At 40.0% G+C, this 18558-nt stretch overlaps 1 protein-coding gene across 5 annotated transcripts in view; it reads right to left on the bottom strand.

Annotated features, from left to right (window-relative positions):
- RPS6KA6 (ribosomal protein S6 kinase A6) overlaps positions 1-15357 on the bottom strand; it is a 45110-nt gene extending 29753 nt beyond the window's left edge. Inside the window, exons 1-3 of one of the 5 annotated variants that reach the window (XM_054213849.1) lie at positions 15088-15357; positions 5428-5487; positions 1913-2029 (exon numbers count right to left, since the gene is read on the bottom strand). In XM_054213849.1, the coding sequence (XP_054069824.1) occupies positions 1913-2029; positions 5428-5472 (162 nt within the window). In that variant the 5' untranslated portion in view covers positions 5473-5487; positions 15088-15357. The other 4 variants (XM_054213845.1, XM_054213847.1, XM_054213848.1 and 1 more) reach the window with 4 other exon arrangements.
- Positions 15358-18558: the final 3201 nt, after the last annotated feature.

The following is an 18558-nucleotide window of genomic DNA, read 5'->3' as shown; positions in this document are numbered from 1 at the left end:
CACCAGGAAGGCAACAATCATTGACCGCTGTTTGTTTTTTCTTTTCAACAGAAAGCAACAAATACTAAATAAAAAGAGCTCTGTTCAGACAGGCAACAGTTACTGTCCAATTCTTAAAGTTGGTTCCTGAACCAAGTACTGCCAGGTTTCAAAAGCTCTAAAACAGACATCTCACCAAGCTGTTGGGATTCTGAGCCAGAAGTCTGAACTCTGTAAGTAAGAACCTGTCTGAGTCATGGCTAAGATGTCCATACCAGATGTACTGAACCTTAAGATAGCTTAAGATGTCTCAAGTCAGGAGTAATAAGCGCACAGAGCCTTTTAGTCCCTGAAAATGAGAGGCATGTGAGAGAACTGGAAACCAACACTACCAGATTAAGAAATCTTGCTTAAGCTGTAAAACATTAAGAAATATTTTAAAGTCTATTTTTTAAACTAACACTTATTCACAGAATGCCTTCCTAATGTCTCCGTTTTTGCCCTCTCATACGACTCTGTGCAGAGGTTTGCTCCTGACACAAGACTGACAAAACCAGCAGAAGAACAGGAAAATGGAAACATACCTAAAGCTGATTGTCTGATTTTTGTGTGTTGCAAAATACCTAGTTTAAGAGTCTGGTTTTAAAAAATAAGTTAGCTTCTTATACACTAGGATTAATATTTTAATTAACGTGTTTCAAACTAGTGACTGAGACATTTGATTTTTAATTTGATTTCCGCCATGTGACACAAAAGTGGCACATTACAAAAAGAAATTATTTTAACCAAAAAAATTCCCATATTTCTTCTATAACCTACTTGAATAATTGTTTACTTAGTGTCTTTTAACTGTAGATCACTTGACAAATACAGCAAAATAAAAAACCTGAAATACATTTCCCAGGTTATTTACTTTATTGTTACTTTGGTTCAAGTTCCAAACTACCGCAATCATTCTTCTGTATCTACAGCAATATGGATTTCATATATTGAAGAGAGCCAAACATTCACAGTGTGTCAAGTACCATCATTAACAGACAAATCACCATCTCCTCCAGAAGCATCTATCGATCTCTATTACACTTCTGATGCCGCCCAAGCATCAACCCAAACTACAGATGATGTGAGGCAACCTATATGGAACAGAGATATTATTCATTCTGATTCTTCACTAGACGCTGCAATAAAGTCTCGAGGCAGTCAAAAACACCATGATTTTATTCCGAATAGCCATGGCATTAGACAAACAGAGCTTGACAACACCATAGCTGTTAAATAAAAGCCACCCCTAACTCTATAACCCAACTGGTAAAATCCCTTGCTGTTGGTGCTATACCTCCCATGAAGCTGCAGATGCCAGTCCAGATGAACTACAAACATGCCTCTATGTTCAGTTAAAGCAAACCGTAACTTTCCATGGCAGACCTCCTAAAATTTGCTACTGACCCACCCTTCTGCCTAGAAATTGAGGCTGTTGCCCTCTCTGTCTCCAATATGATTTGGTGTCCTGCTATAAACAGTGCTCCCTTGGCACTAAAGCAAGATTAGAAAGAAAAAAAAAAATAAAAATGAAATTTGTCAGTAACTTTTCAAACATTCCCAGCGACTCTGCTATGGCACTGCCTTTCTTATCCAAAAATGTACTTGAGCTAACTCCTCCTGGGCTGACTGTCTGAACATTTCTGAGAAAGACATCGCTTTTCCTCTAAAAAAGGTGAAGTCAGAAAGGCTGTCATAGTAAAAACAAAAAAAAAACCACATCAACCAACTGCAAAACAGGATGGATAATTTCCTCCAAAACAGAGGAATTTTCACAAGATATCTGCCTATACTCAGATTTGTTAGGTTTATACACAACCTTGGGAGTAAAACATTACTAAGACAAAGCAGGCTCAAAGCAGACATCAGACGAAAACAAAGTTTGTTATCTTACCTTTCCAAATGATCCCTGTCCAAGAACCTTAAGTAGTTCAAACTGTGCTGGATCTGCTTTCTCACATCCTTCTTTCACATGATGTGTGATAGGAATTTCTTTCACACTTCCTTCATCCTATTATTTCAAGGCAAACAAAAATACAACAATGAACAGGCCTAAGTTAAGCAACTCTAGTTAGAAATACATATAAATGCCTGCTTCTTTTTAAAAAAAATATTTGAAATTCTAACAATGCATAAAAAAGCTGTTCAAATGAAGTTTTCCCATCCATCCTTTCCTAAATAAATGCAGCTAAAATTTCTAAACTGAAGCAAAATTCTCAAAAAGTGCTCATTTATTTCCTTTTGTCACAAATATTACAACTATAGCAAAGATGGATTTTCTTACATGAAAGGAATACACACACAGATTTTTAAACCAAATCTAAGATGATCCTTCTGTGCTTCACCTCTATTTTAGCAGCCTCTAGTTTTCCCAGTGATTACTCTTCTCATCTTTCCCTTCCCTGAAATAGTCTTAATGAAAGCTAAATTGAATTTCATCATTTTAGGTAATTATTGCTTTTCACAGCAGCAAGTAATAAACATGGTCATTCAGTTGTAGCTAAAGGAATATGCATCATTTGAAGAGCACAAATAAGATATGAGTCATCTTAAGAACTCTGCAAATTCTTGCATCCAACAGAAGAAACAGCTCTGAGGTGCAGAGCTCATGGAAAGACTACCCTGTGTGGAGACCTCCTTCAAAAAGCTGAGGGTAATTGTGAGGTAGTTAAAAGACTTAGTGTTCTGTTGACTTTTTCCTGTTACTCTCATCTTTATCAAAGCAGGGCACAGCAGCTACAATTGTGAAAAGGCAAACATTCATGATGAAAACAAATCAGATGATATATTGCAGCTTTTATGGTGCAAGAGAAGTTTCTGTGAACCAAAACAAGATGTCAAAATAAGCACCCCTGAAACTACACACTGCATGCTAAGGCCTACAACAGCAACCTCAGCTTGCGTGTCAAAAAGGAGAAGCACCCCTCAGCCCTATCAAGAATACCAATGAACTACTTGTACGCAGCAAACGCAACCCAGTCACAACAAAAATACCATCTGATTTGCAATACTTCGCTTTTAGGGTATCCAAATGATTATTAACAGTCCTCCTAACCTCTCTTTAGGTCTTCATCTTGAAAGCTTCTCTTAATAGAGACCAGGAAAACACCCTACCAACCTACAGTGCCTTGCTTTCACTCAATTCCAAGTACGAACACCACCAAAAAGAAACCTGACCACTTGATGAAACAGTTGGTTTTAGGAAAGAACATCATTCTATAGTCAGGTTGACTACAGAAAGTCTTGCTGCCCAAGACCATGCACAAACACCTACAACCAGCATTATCAGATTTGATACTGGAGTATCTAGATGAAATTCTCTAGGTGGGTTTACATAGAAATTCAGGGTAGAAATCTGATAATCTAAATGTGTATGTACTCACTGCAATAATTAAAAAAAAAAAAAAGGGGGGGGCACAATCATCACACTGCATTAATTTGTCCAGAGGGGGAAAGAAAGAGTTCAGACTAACATGTTAGTACATTCACAAACTGTATTCCAGCTGTTGTCACACAAGTCCTTGCCCTTCTTTGTTCACAAAAAAAACAGCCAACATACACTGATGACAGAGTGTATACATCCCAAGCTCGTTTCATCCATCCATCTTGTTGACTGTGCATATACATATTCATATGAAAAATGCGCATATCTTTTCATTTTTATTTATTTTCTTAAACACATGCCTGGAATTTAAGGCAGGTAAATACACTAGCATTTCAAGTCATCTGACAACAGATGAGAGCAGCAAGTTGTCTAGCTATACACCAAGTTGCACAACAGCCTTAATGGCTGCTTCTTTCTACGAAGTATGTAAATAAGCTATTTAGAAGCCGTTTTCCTTCACCATAGAATTTGTATTCCTTAACACTGCGAACCTTTGCATGAGAAAAGATCTTTAAGAGTTCACCTGCTCTTCTATTTATCACCCTCCTAGAGTCATTAGCTTGTGACATCACGTGTGGTTGCTGTGGAGACTGAGTATTTCTAAGTATGAACTGAGGAGAAAAATGTTTTCCATGCAAATACAGGATAACTTGAGATGTATGAAACGAGTTATTTTTTATAAAGTGTTTTACCTTCATAAAAGATGTCTATATAATTTCACCTACTTAACTATCATTAAAGAACTAAAAATTGGTGTGACTGAAGTATAAAAAAAAGACTTCTGCATCATCAACAAGAAATGAACAGGTAAGAGCTGAACAGATACATAAGCCAGTTTCATTTTCATTTCTAGTTTGGCTTCCATGAACTGCAGATTTGGTTATCTGATTTTGTGCTCTGTTGCTTGAGCAGCAAATCTATTTCAGGGCTCAGGTACGGGCTCCCACTGAGCTACCTTGCACAAGAGGTAACTATTCCCAGCAGGTTCAACAGAAGACAAAGCACCGAAAGAAACGCCGCAATCGGTTATGGCTTTGTGCCATCTTACTTCGTTGCAGCTTGACTGGTATGTAGCTCCAAGCACCTAACAAACAAGCTTGGCAACATCCTTCTGGTTCAAGTACAGTGAAAGATTGAGACAACCCATTGCTCATCTTTCCTACCTGTAAGATTACAATGACACGGACGGTTTATTTACTTACTCCACACCAGAAAACGTACAAGCACCGCATGTTTCTACCCCCAAGAGTTTATTCTCCAAATCACTTACTTAAAAAGTTATTATTACCATACAAAGTAGTGGTTACAGCTGGCAATAAGATCTAATTGATACCTTCTTCCATCATCCTGTTCAAAAATATATGGATGGGTGTGTTGAAAAATGATGGCCAATTTTTCCATGCAAAGTCAGGCATTTCGCCACATACAGAATTAGTCTGAAGTTTAGTTTAAGATTTAGCCAGCATACAGAACACTGATCTTCAGCATCTCCTCAATATGCACATCACCAAGGCACTGGACAAAAATCATGCTCAACAGGGTTTATCTGGGATATTTCTACATAAAAGTCAAATTAACATACCAGTGTAAAAATTAATTCTTTTCTGAAATAGCATGAATTAAGTACCTTCTAGATGAATGTACAGCAACTACATTAAAAATTACCAAGAAAAAATAGATGACTGTAATAACAGCAGCATTATGCACATGGTGTATAAAAGGTTCAAGGCTGGACCGAGCGTTTTCTGAGGTTGAGGGATGTGTAAATGTTCTCTCTCCAGCACACAGAATCTGTTTTCATAAAGCACTGCCTCATGCAGCAAACTTTTCCAAACAAGGCACTTATGGACCCTACCAAGGTACTAATTTTCAAAATCATCTTTGAGACTTAGAGCCTCTTCAGATCTGGTCAAATAAAATGATAGGTTCAAAAGTTACTAAAGAGCAGGGAATGCATAAATTTTGCTTCAAAAGGAAGTCATGCTAATGAGTGTCTAAAGTGAACATCTATCAAATATACTTACATGGTAGGAATATGGTTCACCTTCTTCCATAGGCTCATCTGCCATTTTAAGGCCATTTAGCTAGAGAGAAGAAGGAAGGGGAATGAAGAAGAGAAAGAAAAAAAACACACAGAAAACAACATTAAGACCTAACAATTTCAAATAAGCAGAGTTCATAATTTGACCAATTTACGTTTCAGAGTACACTAGTGAAAACTGGTCTTCTTGTTGCTCTAATTTAAAACTGTAGTTTCAAACAAACACTACTGCTTAGTAGTTACATTAAGTATCTCCCTAACGTATCACATAGCTTATCCCTTCATAAATGCCATTCCATAGTAGTTTAATTGGAATCAATTTAAAATTCCTTCTTTAAAAGCTACAGATACCATCCATAAAAAAATAACACTAATGTAAAAGTCTTCCATTAGGCACAAAAATTATGTTGCCGATGCTTTTTGGAAACCTAAAAATCATGAAATCTGATGCTGAAAATTAGTTTGCAGTTTAAGGAGAAAAGATTCATAAGTGATTTCAAGTCTTTCTGGGGCAAGAGGGAGAAGTGCAAGACTAGGCAGAATGGAGAATACATACCACAGAATTCTTATGCACACAAAAAAACCACCACAAAAACTATTCCCTTAAAAAATTAGATTCCTCTAAAATTTTGCTTGCATCAAGTTATTTAAATATCTAGCAAATAGAATAATCAAACTTCAACTAAGTACCTTTAGAAACTGTACATCTGTATATTAAAATATTTGTGGATCGATCTCAAAAATAAGACCTTTAAGTGGCAAAAAAATATAATATGCATCTGGACAGAAGCAAACAAATGTCATGCTCTTAAATGAGCACAATACTTGCCAGCATTTGCCTACCCGCCTTTCACACACTTCAAACCACAAAGAAGATATCAAGCCCACAGTGACAGTAAAAAAAAGTTTAATTTATAGATAAAATTATTTAGTTCAAAGCTCTCCTTAAGTAACAAACAATTCAATGCTTTTTAACAATTGAAACAAAAAAATTAATACAGAAATATAGAGGACATGATCTGTTTCAACATGCAAAGCATTAATTAAAAATTGGAAATACCTGACTAAATAGGTGAAGCCAATTATGGATTTTGCTAGTGATAACTGCTAATTTATTTATATGTTAATCGTTCAGCATCCCTACCTTCACGTGGCATAGATCTCACAAAGCAAAATACTAACTAGAAATAACATAATGAGACTCAAACTACTTTTTTCCTGAAAACAGAAGTTGAATCAATTAAGTTCTTAGATCGGGCCATGACAATTTTTTTCTTGTACTTCTGAATTTACGCAAAATGCATGCCTAAGATAGCACAATATGGTATGATTATCGGTATGCGAACTAGTAAAACACAGGACTACAAAGAATCTTGAAATGCCATCTAGACCATGCCCCTATTTAAAAACCAAACAGAAAACTTGACAAACAGGTAGGGCTGAAGGGACAGGTTTATACCACCACAACTGAGTCATCTAAGCAACCCTCAACCACTTCCACTGCTTCTTCTAGGACTCTTGAAATCAAGTAGAGCTTTTAAGAGCTAAGTCCTAAATTAATGAGTCTGATAAAATTAATTCTCCAATTTTTGTATCAAGATACTGGCACTTATTTTTGGACTATATCCTCACTGAAAAAAGAAAAAAAAAAAGTCAAGGAAAATAGCATGAGGCTTTAGTTACTTTCACTCTTCTCTAGTTTTTATTTATTTTAACCACAGTTTACACACATACTCTTCATATTAACTATAAACCATCAGTCTAACCCCCTGACGACATAGTCAACACATGTTCATCATTCATGTATATCATGCATTGCCACTCCAGTTTCTCAAGGCCAAAAATCACTAACCTATTAACCTGAATTCAGAAACCTCACATATGCTACAGAAACCAATGCTACTAGGTAATTTACTACATAACTTTTTTTTTTTGGCATAACCATTTTTTCCAAATTAGATACTGGGAGGGATGAGACACCCACTATACTCGCTCTTGTATGAATTAATTTGACACATCAAGAAATAACGCCAAAGTTCAGACCAGATATGAACTCTAACCTCATTTCAGACGGTTCACTGCCATGTGATTTCTTTTCACAATATCACTAGATTACATTCAAGCCTGCATTAACATGAGACCCACCAAAGTTGTCCTAAAAACTTATTTGGACCTAGTAAGAAAATGAGTTTCCACTCCAGGTGCTCAGAAATATGATACAATTGTTCACTCATGGGCTTTAATTTCAACTGAATTCAGTGTGCATTTCACCTTTTCTTTATCTAAACATGGTCAACGTTTTCCAAAGTGTTTTACTTATATTTAAGCTCTGGAACCAATATCACAAGCCAGAAAAACTGTAGATACACTGAAAACAGTAGCTTAACTCCAGGCAATCAGATAAAGAAAGCTGTCACTGCTGGAATGGGGTTTTGAACCAAAAATCAGCATGTTATTTGATCTACATAGCTCCTGAGCACGCCATGTAAGCATACTTCCAGCTTTATAGCAAATCAAATATAGTAAGTTATTGGATTTTTATGTCAGGTAATCAAATGTCATCTTAATTAACAATTTCCTATCGTACACTTTTCCCCTTCATTGTTGCTCACGTCCTGTTTTTTTTCCTGTCCAGTCTCTCTGTAACTACAGAGACTGGGATGCCTGCCAATTTTTAGTCCAAAGAATTTTACGTTCAAGTGCATGAATCTACTTTTATTGCCTGATATACAGACTACGTTTTTGCCGTATTTGTTTGCAAACCCATGTCACTGTCCATTAAAAACACAAAACAACAGACAACAAGCAGCCCATTGGATTGCAACCCAAAGTCTAGTAGTTTGTTAGTTATTCAGGTAAAAAAATTCAATGACAAAAATCAAATCATTACTGTTCTGTACAGTTACTTATATTGACCAAGTTTCAGTAACATGAGTTTCCACTGTCCCCTGTATTAGGTAAAAAAGAGAAGTTACAATTAATACTTAATTCCCACCTCTATGGAAACTAAATACAAAATTCTGCTTCTGCAGCCAGGTGGGACCCCTTTTAGTGATTTAATCAGTAATATTTGTGTACAAACATAAATAGAACAGAACTATTTTGACCTCTAAGTCACTATTCACTAACTACCTATGAATGCACAAGTTTCTTGAGAGTTAGAAAGCACAAATGTCTATAAAGAGAACAGGTGAAAGGAAGCCAGTACCATCATTCTGAAGGAGATTCTTTCATCCTTGAATCATTTTGTTGTTCAGTACTACTAAAGTCCTACAACTAACTGAACATTTTAAATATTAACTTTCACTAAAAGACAAACTAAACTCAGACTTTACAGAAACAGTGCCAATACCTTCCAAATAAAAAGAAAAAATTAAAGCCAGGCAAGGTATTCCATATTGTTGATAAGTATAAAAATAACCAAGGTCACTACATAAAAAGAGATGAGAACAAAGTTAGGGTCAGACAACCTGGCAGGTAAGAAACTTACTTTTCCAGAGGTGCAGGCTAAGAGACCCAATTCTCCGATGCTAAACTGCCTCTGAGGTAACACAGTGCAATCTGCCTTCTGATTTAAATAGCTGCGATGGATCCCATGACTAGCTGGGACTGTACCCTGTTACCTTGGGAGAATATCCAAAGGGCTTTTGTGGGCTGGTAAAAAGCTTAACCACTATTGCACATGTTTTTCCTCTGATAATTACAGCAGAACAGAGCAATACCAGTATTACCAAAGATTAGAATCTTCTTCCCCCCCATATTAAGGATGTTTTAACAGTTTACATGGTAAGCGCGTTATGGTTTGGTGGCCCTATAGGTGTTGGCCAAAAGAAGCTAGACAAATGGACAGCAGAAATGCCTAACTACAAGAAAAAAGCAGTAGAACATGTCAAGCTTGTTCATTCTGCCCTGTTTTTATGTCTCTTCATTTAGGCATTCAAACAGAATTAAAAATTTTACAGAAAAAACAGAACTTGGAATTTTGTAATCATAAAATTATCTGAAGTAGAAAGTGTTATTCGTCACCACTCACGTATAATCTAGTCTGGCTTCAAACAGGTAAAATTCTACATACAGACCAACAAAAGCTTCTGCATCCTCCACAGCTCCTCCTTCACTGCACTCAATTTGCTAAGGTACTGCAGCTACAGCCACCAGACCCACACCTCTCAATGAACACAAGACAAACCAGTTTGCTCCCCCACATACAAAAGTATTACTTCAAATACTTATTTCAAAATGTTAGAGTTGAAGCTTACATTAGAAACCCCAATTATTTTGAAGAGACTTTGGAAAAAAAAATCCTTTGGAAAAAATCCTGCTAAGACAACTACATTTGTTCCTCATTTATTTTGAATTACATCTGCAGAGAGTTTGCATCATTAATTTAATTAGCAACACACTGGCCTGCTGAATCTTATTTCCTGAGACAGGTTTGAGAAATTTGGGGGTTTTCCATGCAGCCAAGCAGGTGAGGGGTTTTATTATTCTTTAAAAAAAGTCTAAGAGTCACTGTGAACAAAACTGAAGCTTCAAGGCACCTGTTCTTCCTATAAAACATCCACAACTTTTCTTCATGCAATAGTCATCTTTTTTTTTTTTTTTAAAATGTGGATATTGTTATTGTGCGCAGGTGCCCAAACTGGATTCAGTGCTCTTTACCGCCTGGGCTCACATGCTTTTGGGAAGGAAGAATTTCACCCAGTATAATAACCAACCCCATGATGTGGAAGACGAGGCAGTGTTATTAGGGTTACCCATCACAGAGTTACACCAACCACAGCCCAGTCCCACCCTCCCGTGATGTGATCAGAGCAAGGATGTCTCGCCAATGGCAGGGCCCACGTGAGACTCTGCAGGTCTACGCTGAACCTTCTTCTCAAACCCTGTGCTAGTCTCAGTCCCTCAGACCCTTCTACAAAAGGAAGAGGCCAGGTAACTCAGTCACATTGTCTTTAAACATACCAAGAGAGGAAGATAAAGCCAGCTACCTTAAAAAAACAAAAAAACAAAAAAACCCAAAACCACAACATAAAATGCTTAAACCCATAATCAATTACAAGGGAAAGTTATAAAGTTCTTTTCCTGTGGCAAATAAATCATACATTCAGACAGGATAACAATCCTTTAGCCACATGCAAGTACTAATTTTAAGAGAACATTTTGATCCTTCCCATTATCAGAGATGAGGGGAGAATTATGTGTGTGTCAGACTAGCTACAGCAATGACAAGATGCAAACCTAACCACAAGCACGGGGTCACTGAACTGGTGAAGGACTTGAGATCTTTTCACTGCTGCCTGTCTGGGAGACAACTGTAATTCAATAATCAAAGGACATAAAGAAGCCACTCTAGAAATTGTGTTTAATGGCAGATTAGAGAATACTGGAAAAGGGCAAAATTTAAACTTGATGAAAACAACATATTTCAAATTTTATTCTTAATGTGGTGAAGAAGTACATCTACTATGTACTAAAATTCTGTATACTATGAGTTAACAAACCACACCGTTCTTCTGATTTAGGGTTATTGCGAAGTCTCTCCAAAGCTATTCTGTGGGAACCGAGGTGAGTTACATCGAACAGACCCCCTGCTCCATTTAGAGACTCAGAATACTATAGCAGATTTCCAAAATGATCTTCAGAAGTGCTATACCAAAACAGAATTATTATTATATTGCAGCACTTCGCAATGCATAAAGACACCCATTGTTTTCCATTTAAGAGTATTAATGTGCTTGCTTTTTTTTATGGCAGTTTGTTCTCATAATTCTTTATAGAAACTGTACATTGTTGCAATGGTTGAGGGTACTTAGTTCAAGTTACATGCAATACTATTTTTTTTTTTTAGCATAACACCACCTAATTGTGGAGATTTTCAGAGATGCACAAAACTAGGTAGCTGAGTCATCCACATCCCTGCCAGTAATTACTCACAGAGGAGTTATGCAACTCCTAACACTGACAAAATTCGGTGGCCTTTGACAAACTAGGCTCAGAACATGCTTAAGAGGATGGGCTAAAAACATGAGCCAAAATCAAAGATGTTATTTATTTAAATTAGCACGGGCAACAGATTACGTACAACAGCAGCAAAGCTCAACTCATGAGCATGCCTTTTGAAAGGCAGCAACTTCCAGTGCAGACCAGTTTTCCAGCAGAATAGTTTAATTTCCAGTCACTTTGTTGTTTCAGCCTTGTCTTCCTTGTCACTGTCAGCCAATTAAGCAACTGGCTTCTGAAGTATTTATTTCAAAAACAAATATTTGAGTATGAGGTTACATTTATGCAATTCACAGCATTCATGTATTGCAAACAGCATCCTCTTAAGTCAATTACACTTCTCCTTTTAAATGCAAGACTACTTCCATTAAACAGGCAGAAAATTCCAAACTTACTGTATTCTGCCCAATTCCAAGTATTTTTGCACTTCATTCAGCTTGGTCAATAAAATGGCAACATTTACTTTGCTGTTTCTTTATAGACTGCAATCATATTTTAATAATCTACAACAGCTGATTATAATCAACACCCTCATACCTATTTTCTATTACCATGACAATATTTATTAATCCTATATTTAGGAGGAAAGAAGTTCACTCAATATTTGAAGCTTAAACTGCATAACACTGACCCTTTCTACCTATGCTTAAGGAATTCCCACAGTCAAAAAACTGCTTCACAAGTGACACCGTCATAGGAATATAAAAGCAGATAGGAACAGCGCAGTATATGATCCAAAAATGTAATCCTTAGCACCCTCAAAGACCACCAGCATGAAAAAGGGCAAAATAATTCAATCCTAAATGTATTCCAAAAGTTCATGTTGTTTTTATGCCTTGAAGCATGAAAATTTGCTTCCTACCTTCAAGATCACATCTTTCCCTTGCCAACTGTTTTTACTTCGTCAACACAGGCGCTACTTCACTGGCAATGCACTTATTTCTAATAACATAATCCTAAATTTAGTCAACAAGCAGATCCCTCAGAGAGAACTGCTTCTCAAATTTCTCCTCCTATGCTACAACTGATAGACAAGAGCACTAGTAAGCGCAAGTAAGTTAGTCTTCAAAATAGAGGACGATTTCATGGCAATAATGTTGACTGTAGTTCCAGCAAGGCCAAGGTGACCGAGACCTACCGGATTGCCAACATAAGGTTGTGGTAAGTACTATAGGCTATAATTAATTCTGTAAAATCTAAGTGAAGAATCCAAACCAAAATTCCTTTTAACACAAGAAAAACCTTTGTTAAATCCCCAAATGATACAAGTATAGAACTCCAACAAGTGAAAAGTACTACACATCCCCCAGATGTGCTTAATATTAAGCGTTATGGCAATAACAAGTAATGTAATTTGGGAACTTCATACGCAACTTGAAGAAACCGGTTGTAGTATAAACGGAGTCTCAAACGCTGCTAGCCAAATGTAATCAGAGCACAACAGAAATAGTTTTATGCGGACCCTGTTAAGTAAGAAGTTCATGTACAGGCTTGAGGAAAATACAATTTAAAGAACAACTGTTGCAAACAGTTGCCTTCAGATGTTAGGAACACAGAGCTGTTTCAGTCTGACATCCACCAACCTAAGCCCTGTTTGCTACACGAGCACAACTTCAGAGCCTGGCTCCCACAGCATTGCATTGTCAAGTTCACGTCTCTTTATTAGCCCAAGCTCAGTAAAGTATTTGAAGATCCCTGAAACGTCACCACCAGCAGCAGAACTACCTGCCTGAGCTTTGCTGTGCTGGAGCTAGGGCCAGTTCTCCAGCCTCTTGCTAACTGCAAATACAATATTTATTGCAAAATCTGTACACAAGAACAGGACTGAGCACAATACTCTGAAAGTTGCACCAGCCTTGGTCTAGGGGTATTTGTCCAGCCAAAAATTACTGAGAGATGCACAATAACCACAAATGATCACATTTCAGCTGCAATACCCTAAGTTTCATTATTTTAACACTGATGTATCGCAATATTCTTAAAGAACAGATCAACAGGGCCAAGAAAGTTCTCAGACCTTCAATAAGCTTCATACCTTAACCACAGCATACTATTTTTACAAACCATAGGATTAACAAATAAGCTTTAAAGCTTCTGCTGAGTTTTTAATCCTTACCTGTAGCTTCACTAACATAATGAGGATTTCTCTAATATTAAGATACAGGGACTGCATCAAGTATTATTAGATCATTAGAATATTTTAAAGTGTTAAAGTATAACAGCCATGGTATAGAAATGCATGCCCAGTAATTATAGTACTCGGAAGTGGCACACTGCAGACACAGAAAATAAAAAATGCTAAGAAATGTAAAACCTCGTGGCTTTATTCCTATTGTGAATTAGTTTTTTTTCCTTTACATGTATAAATTTTTATTAGAGAATAAAGTTTCACCATGGTCCTTTAAAGGATATCCTTTCACTCTTCCCAAAACTCTAACCTACGCCTGTTTTGCACACTTTGTACTTCAAGATGAATTTGCTACAGACCTTTTTACTTATGATAAGAAAAGTCTACTGCATCATGGAAAGCAAGTCTGACCAGTTTAAAGAAGCTTTATTTAGATAACATCTTTTGTGTGTCTTATACACCTAGGTGTAATCTTTTATTTGTCATACGTGATGATACTTGATACGCAATCCTGTGCTTCTGATTTAAAAGTGCAAAAGTTTTAACTTCAGTGTCACATTCTGCTGAGATACATACATTATTACTGCATAACCAGATTTACCATTTAATTATTATTTCTTTTAAGTAGCATTTGGTACTTGCTTATGGATCACCTGGAGTGCTAAGCAGTATGTCAAATACACTCTCGAAGTCATTCCTCGTTCTTCACAACCTTTAAACACCCAAACCTCAGTCACACACTCCTGGTTCGTTCTGTTAGTTGTGTGTACAATAATTATTGTATAGTTATTCAATGAAAAAGCAAAAGGACCTCTCCTAGCCACAACCCACCTGGACGCGCATCCAGATTAGTACAATCAAATGTTCAGAAGTTAAAGCAACTTTCCACAGGAGCTACGGCCATAAAACTGAGCGTTTACAGACAACCTCCAGAGCTGTATGCCAGCCGGGCACCCCACAGCCGCGACATGAACACCGCCGGGAAGGCGACACGAAGCTCGCCGGCCTTTCAGGCTCTTTCACAGGCGCTGTTCCTACGAGCTCGGCCGGCTCTGCTCTACCTCCACACGTGTCACTGCTGCACCCCGGCGGGGACCGCGCTTCCACACCGCTTTCCGCGCCCGGGGGCGGCGGCCTGGCCGCCCTCTCTGCGCCCGCCGGGCCGGGAGGCCTTGGCCCCCCGAGGGAGGCCGGCGGGGACGGGCTGCGGGTGGCGCCCGGGGGCCACCGCCTGGCCGGGACGGGCCGAGCGCCCGGGAGGCCGCTCCGGGGGAGGGGGCGGGCGCAGGCCAGGTGCCCGGGCGGCGGGGGCCCGGCGGCAACGCCGGGGCGGGGGGGATCCCGGGGGAGGCGGCGGGCAGAGCGGGGGCAGCGAGGCGAGAGACCCGCGGAGGGGCGGGGGGAGGCCGGGGGCGTTGCGGTCTGCGGGGCCCGGAGGAGCGGGGGAGGCAGGTGGCCGTGGGGAGCCCCGCCCGCCCCGGCCCCACACTGACCTCGCCGCCGCTCACGTACAGCTCCATTTTGTGGCAGGGCTCCGGCTCCTCCGCCTCCTCCAGCGGAGCGAACGGCACCATGTCCCGGCTCTCCTCCTCCTCCTCGCCGGGCAGCCGCTACGCATTCCCCGGCTTCAGAGGCGACAGGCAGCCGCGGCAGGCTCCCTCCTCCCGCCCATCGGGCGGCGGCGGCGGCGCTGGGGTTACGGCTACTGCTGCCGGCCGGCGGGAGCAGCTCCACTCTGCGCTCCCCCGCGCACACCCCCCAACATGGCGGCCGGCGGGGGCGGGGTCCGCGCGGCGTGGGGATGACGTCAGGGCGGGCCGGAGATTCCCCTGCATGGGGCGGGGGCGCGGTGACGCGCCGTGACGCTGCGGTGCCGTTAACGTTCGTCCCGGCCGCGCGGCGCCTCGCTGAGGGGACGGGACGGGACGGGGGCACGCTGGCTGGTGGCGCGGCCCTGCTGCGCTGCCCTGCCCTGCCGCCTGAGGGGAGACTGAGGGAGGGCCTCAGGGGGCCGTTCGAATCAGAACAAAAGGGGGAAAAGGAGCGATCGTGTGAGGGCGGTGCAGTGTCCCCTGCTTGAGAGACCCCTCGGCCCGCAGGGACGTGGCCGATCCCTGCCTCGGGTGCGGTGAATTCCCCTCAGGAACGCTGGCGGGCCCAGCCGGCGAGCGGCCGCGGCGCGGGAAGGCGACGCCTCAGAGATTGGGTCTCCTACCCCATGAAGTGACAGAGGCGGGGAAAAAACACCAAGTTTAGTTTTGTTTTTCAACATTGAGAGGTGTTAGGAGAGGAAGCACGGGAGTCTGGAAAGTGGGAAGCCCACAGCCTGGTTCCTCCCGGGCTCTTGGTGAGACGCGAGGCGCGCATAAGCTGTGCCGGGCCGCGGGAGAGCAGAGCAGCCCCTTTGCCATGGCCGCAAACAGCGGACAGACGGATGGACGCCTTTGTATCCAGAGTGTGTTCAGAGAAACACAACAGTTATTTCCAAACCTGAGGGGGTAGAAAAAAAAAAAGTGGATGAAAAAGTAATGTTTCTCCGTCACCATTTGAGCTTAGGAGCTGGAAAACACGAGATGACGCTACCAAAAATACTTACTTTTAAGGATAGAAAACTGCCTCAATGATATTGAGCTTTTATTTAAGCACTCTGCATGACTTAGTAATAAGCCCTGCCCTTTAGATAAAGCTAGCAAAGGAAGTCTCAAACCCTAAATAATTCTGATGAAATTAACACGGCCGAGGGAACAAGCTGGGACACCCCATAGTCCAGAATGCTCTCGGATTTTTTTAACTCTGAAGTCAATCATCATACAAAGAAGTATATAGTGTGAGATGCTGTGCTCCTGTAGTCCTTGATTAAATTGGAGCAACCTGTTTGACAAAGCTAACCGTTGCTGGTTCCTGTCGCTGAGCCTGCTGAGGAGCGTTGCCTATTGTGAATGTATCATTGCAGCAACAGCCAGCTGGCATGTCAGCGTTTCCATTGCAAGCCTGTTTTTAAAGGTCTGTAACTCAACCATGGAAGACAAATGTTTTGGACTGAAAGGAGGACTGTGTACCAGGAATGCTCATCCTTCGGAAAATAAAAAAGTATGCAAGAAAATGTAGCACCAAGATTACCAGTACTTAATATCGAGAGAGAATTTACATTTTAAATATAGGACTATTTAGGCTAGGTCACTTGTAGACATTATTTTTGCTATAGTAGCAATGTGCGAACATGGAGCTTTTAGAGCAATTAAGTGACAGGAGACGAAGGGACAAGCCACAGCTTCATGGGCCTTTGGTTCACACACAGCTACCTACGCCCGTGCCTCTGTTTGTCTGTCCATCCACAAGAAGCCAAATGGACAAATCTTTTCTGTGAGATTAAATAGGTATGTACTTGAATAGTGCCAGGAGGCAGATCTTAATTTAAATATGAAGGAAATCAAGTGAGAAGTGACTTTTTGAATGTGCTTGAGTGCTCAGGAAGAACCTGTGTCTAAAACTTGTGTTGCAGATGCTGTTTCCCTGCATCTGACTTTTCTTATTGCCTCAAACAATAAGAGATTGCAAACAAGTGTTCTGCGTCCCCAAAGTCTTAACACTATAATATTTGAGAAGTTCAGAGAAAAGCAATAATCAAAGAAGTTAGAATTGTTATTCATGTCAAAGACTATAAAAGGGAAATTATGATATATGTAGATATAATAATGACCAAGTAAGAAAAAGTAAATTCAGAATTTCTCTTACCCTAGGTCTCACAACCAAAGAGGCAAAAGATATTCAACAAGAAGGCAACAATAAGTCACTGAAATTTAACACTTACCAAGATATCCCCCCCCAAATGGTGTTTGGAAAATAGAAAAATAGAAACATAGAAAAATGAAACATCAAAAATATAATAGGAAGTCATTAATTTAGGAAGACCAGGGCCTCGTGTCTTGGGTTTCAAATTAATATTTAAATACTATATTTGGATATTTTTTGTATTTTTTTCCTAGACCATCTAATGTAGCCCGTGTCCATGACTGTATGGATATCAGATCTCATTTGGTGTGCAGTTTTCAGATGAGGATATCAGATCTCATTTGGTGTGCAGTTTTCAGCTGAATATTTTTTACATTCCAGTACCTTAATTTGTTCAGCAGGTTCTGCCCATTATGTTCCTCAGCAGGTTGTTCTATGATCAGCATGACATTATAACCACTTTTTCCTGTCAGGTGCTTTTATTAGATGAAGATTTCAAAGTAACCAGTTTCTAAATATTTATTCACTTTAAAATTAATTCTATGACATGGCAAAGTTGCTGACAATGCTCTTTTACAGAGCCTAATAGGAAAGGAATTATAATAATAATAATAAATGGTATCTGCAGCCAAAATTCAGCTTGTTCAGTGTTAGTAACATGAACTCCAGCCACTCAGTTGGCCCTTCTATAGACCTTAGGGCTGCGGCCAACTGACAACATCCTTGCTTAGTTTGCTTATTCAATTTCCCTGGAAGTATCAGTCATACACTTGAAAATACGAGCAACAGATTATTTATGAGGTAAAAAAAATCCCTGCAAATTTCCTGCATATTGTTCCTAGTGAGACATTTCTGAGAGAGGCGTGTTACAGAACTGCATTCCCTCTTAAGTTTTCTGTCAATTTGTATCAACTTTGTCCCTTAACAAGATTATTTCAGAATAAACCTACAAACTTTGTGTTCATTCACCCAGAACGTTTTTCAAGAAAGGAAAAACAAGAATAGTATCATCAGGCCAATGTCTTTTGTTCCCCTCCTCCCCCCAGTTAATGATACTGGAATCCGAACCACGCTAACCATGGCAAGTACAGCGCTGCTCCACCCTGGAAAGCAAAGCAGAAAAAACAGTGTGAATATAGGAATATGTGAGTAGTAAGTATCTGGTTCAGCAAGAGCCCAGGAAGGAAACTATGCAAAAAGCAAAGTTTGAGGAAACTGCCGAAGGCGAGACCGACTTTTTTATTCTATTTT

The sequence above is a fragment of the Rissa tridactyla genome, chromosome 9, assembly GCF_028500815.1.
Source record: "Rissa tridactyla isolate bRisTri1 chromosome 9, bRisTri1.patW.cur.20221130, whole genome shotgun sequence".
In the NCBI taxonomy this organism is placed as follows: domain Eukaryota; kingdom Metazoa; phylum Chordata; class Aves; order Charadriiformes; family Laridae; genus Rissa; species Rissa tridactyla.
Note: the sequence above shows the minus strand (reverse complement) of the source record. Positions and strands in the feature narration are given on the sequence as shown.